We start from the raw sequence: 9710 nt of genomic DNA, 5'->3' as shown, positions 1-9710 counted from the left end.
AGAGGGGTGGTTCATGCCTGTAAATCAGAGCTGGAATGTCCAGGGGTCAGAAAGTATAAGTCCTGCAGTGTGTTTCTTCCACCCGTGAACTCAGCCAGCTGACTTCGCTGATTAGTTCTACCTTTCAGTTAACACATTTCCTGTGTGTACGCACGTAGACACACACACACACGGCCGTTTCTGTGAATGTTGGCCATGTTTTTGTTAGAAACACATTTAAAACTTCGGTACACATTTAAGAAGTGGACAGCTTCCTGACCTGCCCCAATTTATGCCGTAGCAGCCATTGTGGCTCTAAGACTCGAGCCAAGATGGCAGATCATAGCACCATTAACTAAGTGATATTTTTGGTCTGGCCTAATAGTTTTTTAATCAGGAAATTAAGTGAGTTTAAAAAATCCAGCCATGGTACTGTTTTTCCAAAAAACATTTTATTCCCACAATCAAAATTAAGAGCTGAGTATGAAAAATAATATACAAGACAAATACCAATTTTTTTCCCCAATAATTATTACCTCCTCCCTCAGTGAAAGCACACAGATGACATTGACTTGTACTTCTCGGCTAAATTACAGCAGGATGCGAACATGGAAAAAAAATAAAAATAAAATAACATCAATATTGATAATAAGACCCAATTTCACATTATATGAACCAAACCACTGGGGAATGAGGTCATTGGTGGGCGGAGACCCCGGACGTGTCTGAAATCTGATCACGCAGAAAAGATCCACTGGCTTTGACTGCGCGAGGGGGGTGGGTGGGTGGCGGGGGGGCCAGGCATCCGGTCCATCCGTTACGGACCAATCGGTCGGCAGCCTGACCGCTTGCCCGGAGATGGACTGTGTTGAAGCCCCGCCCCTCCAGCACATAAGCCCCGCCTCCCGATTTCTAGACAGGGCAATGTGTAAAGCTTTGGGAGCGTTTTTTTTTTTTTTTCCTTCTTTAGTTCTTAAAATAGAAATAAAAATAAAATCAAACAAACAAAAAAAAAAAAAAGCCCTAGAGTGTCCTGGTTTTCACCTCTTCCACAGGAGAGGCGACAGGGGGGAGAGGGGGGGCTGAACGGGGCTTAAACTGCGCCCGTGTCACCGGGATGGGGTGGAGGGTGACCGTCGACGGACTCACAACTCGTCCTTCTCCAGGTCATCCAGCTCCACATCGCTCAGGTCGATGTCATCCTCCATTGGCAGCTGAGGCGGGGGGGAAAAGAGAGGGAAAGAGTGAGTGAACAAAAAAAAAACGAAAAGATGGAACAAAAGCAAGTAGCGGGAGTGTTCCATGAGTTTGCAGAACTTAGGTGGCCAAGTCGAGGCCTGAAGCCACCGACGGCCGATTTTCAGCCACAGCGAGGCTAGCAGATATAGCTCAGGAGATAAGACCGATTGTCTGGCAGTCGGAGGGTTGCCGGTTCAAACCCCGCCCTGGGCATGTCGAAGTGTTCTTGAGCAAGACACCTAACCCCTAACCTCTAACTGCTCTGGCGAATGAGAGGCATCAATTGTAAAGCGCTTGGGATAAAAGCGCTATATAAATGCAGTCCATTTACCATTTAGCACACCGAGCAACAAAAGAAATAATACGGACTGTATAAATGACAACACGCTATTATGCAATCCCATAAGCGCTGTGCTGGCTGCACGTGTTAATATTAGCTCCTAAGTATTCATAAAATTATATGTTCTATCAATCCATCCATCCATCCATCCATCCGCCCGCAATACCCACCTCTCCGTCCTTGCCGTCCCAGGGTTCCACGGCGTGGATTTTGGGCAGTGCCCCTCCCCCGACTGTTGCAGTAGAGCCACGCCCCACGGAAAGGTCCCTGTAAGGGGGGGGGAGACGAGCGGCATTTAAATCTCAGAAAACCCACGGTGCCTGTCACACTTTTACCGCACGAATCCCGCGACCTTGAAAGTGACAGTCAGTTTCCACAGTCAGTTTACACTGTGGGCGTGGTTAGCGGCTTCGCAGGTGCCCATTGGCGATAACTGCCTACAGATGCCCAAGACCATGAACGTGTAACCTTATTGACCTCATCATACACATATAAGCAAATGCTCATGCTCACTTGTACAGAAGACTACATGTCCCATCATGCCTTTCCAGAAGCCATAAGGGAATTTCCTGTAAGTAAGCCCCACAAGAAACACTAATAAAAAAGTGCGTGAAGGCGGAGTACTGCACCTGAGGAACTCGTGAATGCCCGTCTCGCTGAAGGAGCCTTTGAGCAGGGCGAACTTCATCTTGCGAGCGTTGATGGCCGCCATGGCGGGGTAGCCAAACCCGCCGATGCCCAGAGCGCTCTCCAGTTCCATCTGAGCGCCAGCCTCTGTCCACAGCCATCTGCAGAGGCACAGACACCAAGATACTGACCCCACACATCTCAGCCTTTGAGCTACTGACCCCGTACATCCCAGCATTTGAGCTACTGACCCTGTATATCTCAGCCTTTCAGCTACTGACCCCGTACATCCCAGCCTTTGAGCTACTGACCCTGTACATCTCAGCCTTTGAGCTACTGGCCCCAAACATCTCAGCCTTTGAGCTACTGACCCCATACATCTCAGCCTTGGAGCTACTGACCCCATACATCTCAGCCTTGGAGCTACTGACCCCAAACATCTCAGCCTTTGAGCTACTGACCCCAAACATCTCAGCCTTTGAGCTACTGACCCCAAACATTTGTCTTTGAGCTACTGACCCCAAACATCTCAGCCTTTGAGCTACTGACCCCAAACATCTCAGCCTTTGAGCTACTGACCCCATACATCTCAGCCTTTTAGCTACTGACCCCAAACATCTCAGCTTTTGAGCTACTGACCCCATACATCTCAGCCTTTTAGCTGCTGACCCTAAACATCTCTGCCTTTGAGCTACTGACCCTGTTTGTCTCAGCCTTTGATCTAAACCCATACACCTCATTACTAGGCTACGGACTAAGTCATCTGCACACACACATATACTGTCCTACTGACCCTTGGCCATCTGCAGCCGCACATTGAGCTACTGACCCAACATCACACACATCAACACAACCTCAACCTCCCCACAACCTGTGCTACCGACTACTGCTGATCTACTGACCGCAGTGCACCTCAGTACAGCAGTACAGACCCCAGTACACCCACGCCACACTGCTCACCCCCATATCTTCTTCTTGTACTTCTCAGCCATTTTCATCATGACTTCCAGGTAGGCGTTCCTTCCGGACGCACCTGTCAACAGGAGCCATGAGAAACAAGTTCACACCGACAACTTTACACCAATCCTTGTCCTGGAATTCTACTGTCCTCTGGGTTTTCACTCCAACCCTAACAAAAGCACACCTCATTCAACAGCTAGAGATCTCGATGAGTTGCAAATGAGTAGAATCAGATGTGCCAAACTAGGGCTGAAACGAAAACCTACAGATGGTGTACAGGAAGAGCGGTTGGGCAGCCAGGCGGAGAGAGTTTCGTTTTAAGCCGAGTTTGACACACGTGCGTGTGTGTGGTGCAGCCCAACAGGAGAAACACAGAGACTGTGTAAAACTGCGTTAGGCAGGGCCGAGTGTGGCACAGCCGTTACCTGTGTCCAGGATGTGTGGGAGCACAGAGATTATGCACAGCTGGTAGTCTTCGCAGGTCTTCTTCAGGACGTCTTCGTTTAAGATCTGAGAGACACAAGGTACGGCCAGGGTCAGCATTGGAGGTTTTTCCAGCCGAAACGCAAACTTTTACAAAAGAAATGTTTGTTTCTGCATATCGATGAAAACAGACCGTTTAAAATAACACACCGGTGTGTAAGGGGTTACGCGTTATTATTTGGCTGTGGTCGGACCACCCTGGGGAACCCCCAGGACCCCCCCAGGGAACCCCCAGACCCTCCCCCCCGGGGGGTCTCTGCCTCACCTCCAGCAGCTCGGGCGGGGGCGCGTTTGAGGAGAAGAGGTCCAGGGCGCGGGCCACGATGTCGGATCGGGTCCGGCCGCCCTCGTAGTCCGCCGGCTCCTCCCCCTTCTGGAAGATCTTTATGGTGGGGAACCCACGGATCTGCGGGGTCGGGAGTGGCACAGCGGTTAGGGGTTGCAGGCTCGAATCCCACCACGTCGCGCGTCGCCGAGCTCAGTGGCCGTGCCAATCCTTCACGCCTCGCTGTGCTCAGTGCAAAAGGGCGTGGGAAAAGAGTCCAACGAGCGAAATAACTTTAAACGGTAACTGATACCATTTTTAACCGTAAAAAAACAAGATAACCCGGCATCGCTCCCGCATCCCACAATCGGTCGCTTGTGGGCCTGTTTTCTATTTTCAAAACATTGTTCGTTAAATGTGTATCGATCGTATATGTTGGAAATGCCCGCAGAGCAATAATTAATCAATGGGGAAATAACATTTGAAAATCGGAGACAGTTCACACGTCGGATCTGATTGGCTATCGCTCCATGTTCCCCCGTCCTTCCGGTCGCCGCACAAATCGAAGACGACCGCTTCAATCCCACTGTTGCCCGCTACAGCGCCCCCTCGCTGCAACGCTCCGCACTGCAGCTCGCAGTTGCGCGCTGTTCAGAATTTCAGGACTGCGACGACCCCTGAAATGGACGTAGCTGGAAGCACGCGGCGTCGGCGCACTGGCGTAGGGCAGGCTGTCCCCGGGGCGCGGCGCTCACCCCGTAGCGGCTGGCCAGGCCCTGGTGCACGGTGGCGTCCACGGCTCCCAGGCGGATCTTGCCCTTGGTCTGCTCCTTCACCTCGGTGGCCGCCGCCGCCCACTCGGGCTCCAGGCTGTGGGCGGAGACACCAGACAGAACGGACCGTTATATATATATCCTATATCACCATGGCAACCGTCCGAAGGGATGGCGGAGCTTACATTTTAAATGTCACCCATTTCATACAGCTCGGGACTGTAGCATGAGATATGAACCTGCAAGCCCAGCTCCTTAATTGTTATGGGATTACCAGTATAACTTCTACAGGCCCACCACTACAGAACTACAACCATGTTCATCATTTGTTTAGATATCTGCCTAAGAAGCAGCAGGAAAAAAAAGGTTTCAGCATAGTAGAAAATATGGCTCGAGATTAAGATCAGACTCATGTCCCCTACAGAGGACAACAATGAATTGCTGGGTCTTTTGCTGGGAATTTATAGACTATACCCACTAAAAATGTTTTCAGTTATTATGCTACGGCTGTAGTCACAGTGCGATGAAAAGGTATCGCCATGAAGCGGCGAGCTTACTTCTTGCAGTGGCCACACCAGGGAGCGAAGAACTCCACCAGCCAGACCTCCTCGCTGTTCAGGACCGTGCTGTCAAAGTTGTCGTCCGTTAGCTCCACCACGTCCTTCTTACTTCCTCCTCCGCTGCCGCTGCCGCCGCCGCCACCGCCCTGAAAAACGCACAGCCCATCACACAAAGCCGCACACAACCCCTCAGCTCACCGCTACGCGGTGGAAGTAAGTAACGGGCGGAGTAACGGGGGCGGAGCTCCGCACCTGTCGGCCTTGCTCAGAGCCCCCGGTCTTCCCGGCCATCCGGTCCTTCACCAGGGAGCGCACGGCGTTCACGGCCCCGTCAACGATGGCCTGACTGCTGCGAGCGCCTGCGGGAGAGAGAGAGGGAGAATATTAGAGAGAGCGAAAGAGAGGGAGAATATTAGAGAGAGAGTGGGAGAATATTAGAGAGAGAGGGGGAGAATATTAGAGAGAGAGGGAGAGGGAGAGGGAGAGGGAGAGAGAGAGAGAGAGAGAGAGAAATCAACAAAGACAGAGACAGAGCTACACTCTCACAACAGGTGGAAAATACCTGGACATAAGGGAAAATTTCTACCAGAAATTCACAAAAGTAAGTTGTATCTTGTCATGCCAATAAAGCATTTTGAATTTAATTGAATTGAAAGAGAGAGAGAGAGAGAATATTAAAGAGAGAGACTTTAAGTTCGGGTCAAACAGAGACAGGAAGTCCGGGGGAGGGGCATAAGCAGCATAGGACAGAATACAGGAAGGAGGTAATCAATACAAGACTGAGAGAAATGAGTCACGCCCGGGGTCACGCAAACAAAGACGCCTTCGACAACCAGGACAGGGAGAAGAGGGGCGTCAAAAAAAAAAAAGGTGGACAAACAGAAAGAAAAGTAGTCCTTCACCCCCCAACCCCCCCCCCAAAAAAAAAAGAAGTTTACAAAGACAACCATTCGAGCACATTGCAGCCATTTAGCTGTTCAGGCCCACTTCAAACTGTCCTGCGTACCGCTTTTCACAAAGACAACAGGCAACTCAGGGCCACGTTACCTTGGTAGTCCTCGGGCTTGTTCTTGTTGGCTCCGAAGATCTTGATGGTGGGGAAGCCCCGGATGCCATACTGGCCGCCAAGCGACTTGTGCTGGTCAGCGTCGACCGCGCCCACCTTCACCACGCCCTGACGGATATGACCGACAAAGCTACGGTTACCTTCGGTCCACCTCAACGTTGCGTCCGCGTTCGTTTCATCATCACATCAGTCACGCCCACGTCTACGCCGTCTTAATCTCAATGCTGCACCAGTGACTTAGACTGTATCCAATTATACAGCTGGATATATACTGGAGCAATGCAGGTTAAGTACCTTGCTCAAGGGTACACGGTCCTGCCGGGGAATCGAACCTGCAACCTCTAGGTTACAAGACCAACACCTTAGCCATTATACTACACTGCCTCCCCCATTTAGCTACTGCAAGGTGTTTACTGGTGTCTACAAGGTTAAAGTGCAGCATATGTATTAGGCCCAGGTCCTCAGGCCTGACCCTGATCTAGGCACAGTTTACCTTTAAGGCTGTGGCAACTTTCTTCCAATCAGCTGTCAGCCTCTGGCAGTGGCCACACCTGCGGGAACAAACTCACTGTGTTCACTGTCAGCACAGCACCACGCAAACAGGAACAAAGTTATACAAGGAATCAGGCAACCCCATCACAGTCAGCTCTCCAAGTGAGACAGACAGCCATTGTATAGGCACAGGCATATTAACTTTAACAATGAGGAAATAAGACAGTCTAAAAGTGCCAAAACTGTATGCAGCCACTGTCCTAGAATAAATTGCTGTACTCAGTTCTGTATATAGCTTATATTATATGTATGCAGCTGCTTTTACAATCATTTTTGGAAGCCGTTTTTCCAAGATCAAACGAAAAACAACTTGTTACAGGGGTGCCACAACCATAAACGACTGTTGCGGAAGTACCAGTGAGCATCTTTTCAGGATAATTCTATATTCTTGCAATCAAAAAAATTACTGGGCATGTGCACCACAAGATCATATGTAGACAAATGTAGGTGTATGATTGGATGCACCCTAAATCAAATACTCATAGGATACTGGCTATCAGTCAAGATCGTATCAAATTGTATGAGATGTGGGGTTTTTCGCAATGGAAGCTAGTTTGGTGAGGCTGGATATTGACGTCACGTCACATATCTGTAGTGGGAAAACTGCGAGCCAAATAGAGTCGGGCCCACAATGTGTCTTACGGAGTAGTCGCGCTACTCCGTAAGATGTCGGAACAATGTCCTAATCTTATCCATTTCACCTAAAAGACGAGGCTGATCTTAGATCAGCAGCCTTTCTCTGATACGCGTTATGGGCATAGAACCTGAATTCGTAGGGCACAGCTGGAGGACTCACCACGGTGCGTAAAACTCGATAAGCCACAAACTGTCGCTCTGTATAACCTCGCGGTTGAAGTTGGAGGGGTTGAGTTCCACCACGTCGTCGCTTGAAGAGTAGAACCCGTGTACTGTGAGTACTAACGTACACGCTAATGTACCGGCTGGACACCGGCAAAGAAAAGCACAGAAGAGCACATCAGTGTAGGGAAAACATTCGGCAGTATCATGGAGTTGCAGCCAAATCAACAGCCAACACTTTACAAACTAACGTCACGGTCATATGGAATGAACACGATTCCGTATGTAAAAACATTGCTCTTTAAACTGCAGCTAATGCTCGCTCCTGGGGTAAAACACAACGGAATAATCATTTTAAACAACATTATGTTGGCACGTTTGCTTTCCAACCGTCTGTTTTTGAGGTAACGTTCAGCCGTAGTATCCGACATGCTAGCGAATGTTATCTGTCGTTATATCATGTGATTGTTAGCTAGTTGTATTACCAAACTTACCTAGCCGATTATCGCCCAAGTTCAGCTTGGATCAAGCCTAAGATAGTAGATGTCTAGCAAGTAGCCAGCTAACTTAAACACAATAAACCCACTACGTTCAGAAGAAACACATCTTCGGTTCTTACATTCAGGCCTGTAAACTGGCTATTCATATGTTCAGCCGGCATAGATGTTCAACTTTTTCCCACTGTTGCATGACTAGATAACAGTGTAGTCAAGTAGCTGGCTCTGTGGTTAGCAACACAGTTACTACATTATCTGTCTTCATTTATTTCAATTCATGAATAAATTAAGCTGAACCCCTGGACATTCAAAAGGCCACAAGCTGCAAGACTGGTTAATAATTTTTAGAAGGTGATGCTAACGTTAACGTTACTGGTAATAGTCATCCAGCAAACAGTGGCTTGCGAGAAAGCGAACTGTAATTGTTTTCTGCAAATGAATATTAAAACAACGTCTAAAATATATGGATTTTAAATACCTTACCTAATAAACCCTTCATACTCGCTCTTGATTTCCAACAGCTTTGTGCTCCAGAACCAACGGTACACCTTCAGAACCACGACACATGCAGCGGGCACAGTCGCTAAAGGAACACCAAATCTTGCCGTGGCTTGAGGTGATTGGCCGCAAGTCGGCGATGCCGCGTCGTGGCCAATAGGAGCTCGACGTGTAGCTCCACGCTGGCTGAGTGGCGTGGAGAGCCGTCAGTGGAAGACTAGGGAACGGGGCGTGCGAGGACTGAAAGATGGAGGAATCATACAATATTTACCCTGGCTGCACTTTAAAAACCATTTAGAGAGTCAAGCAGTTATGTGCAGTAATATTATTATTATTTATATCCGGCACTTATTAACAGACAATTGACTGAGCTAATTCCAGCATTTGAAACTCTTACTCTGAATAAAATATGAATATTTATAAAAGAAGCTAGGCAGACAGGCACTCACATTTTATTGATGTCCTTTCTTACTTCGTCATAACAAGGGTTGCATTAGCTCTCTGCATTGCCAGGATTCTATGGGGTGTTGTAAAAATATAACTCTACACTAGAGAGCTACCATTTCCATTTATTCACACAGTCAGGACGTGTAACATATCTGCAGTAACATCAGTGGAAAGGGCATTAATGCTGCATCTCTCATATGTTAACAGTAGCCGAGATTACTTGGTAAGACTGAGGGTGCATGGGCAGGGCAAAGCCTGAACTAGGCCATGATATATTGCATTCCAAAAGCCTACTATTAAAAGGGTTAAAAAACACAGTTACAACACCATATTTAAGCACATATAAAATACATCCTGTTTCGAGTTTGGGCCCACCCCATATTGGGCTGCAGCTGTCAACAGTAGGCCTACATCAAGCCGTGGAACGCCTATTAAGGACTCATACGATTTGAGAACAAGACAGGACATTATTTTTCGCTGTTAATGGGACGGCATTGCTCAAAGCAAGACTATAAACCTGTTCAAATATATTACGTTGAAACATTTAAAAAATGCACACCCATACCTTTCTGAAATAGTAGGAGTAAAGTGTTCCTGAGTTTTTCTTCCAATGTATGAATCCTCAT

At 48.4% G+C, this 9710-nt stretch overlaps 1 protein-coding gene across 1 annotated transcript; it reads right to left on the bottom strand.

Annotated features, from left to right (window-relative positions):
• Positions 1-409: 409 nt before the first annotated feature.
• pdia6 (protein disulfide isomerase family A, member 6) lies at positions 410-8780 on the bottom strand. The gene is made up of 13 exons (XM_064303021.1): positions 8623-8780; positions 7641-7785; positions 6786-6843; positions 6274-6400; positions 5479-5585; positions 5224-5372; positions 4649-4763; positions 3894-4034; positions 3571-3655; positions 3146-3218; positions 2188-2346; positions 1729-1825; positions 410-1193 (listed from the first exon to the last, which is right to left on the bottom strand). Exons 1-13 carry the CDS (start codon positions 8636-8638, stop codon positions 1125-1127), a joined length of 1341 nt encoding a protein of 446 aa, XP_064159091.1. The 5' UTR covers positions 8639-8780; the 3' UTR covers positions 410-1124.
• Between the last annotated feature and the right edge of the window lie 930 nt (positions 8781-9710).

The sequence above is a fragment of the Anguilla rostrata genome, chromosome 1, assembly GCF_018555375.3.
Source record: "Anguilla rostrata isolate EN2019 chromosome 1, ASM1855537v3, whole genome shotgun sequence".
Taxonomy (NCBI): Eukaryota; Metazoa; Chordata; class Actinopteri; order Anguilliformes; family Anguillidae; genus Anguilla; species Anguilla rostrata.
This window is presented reverse-complemented; position numbering and strand designations above follow the sequence as displayed.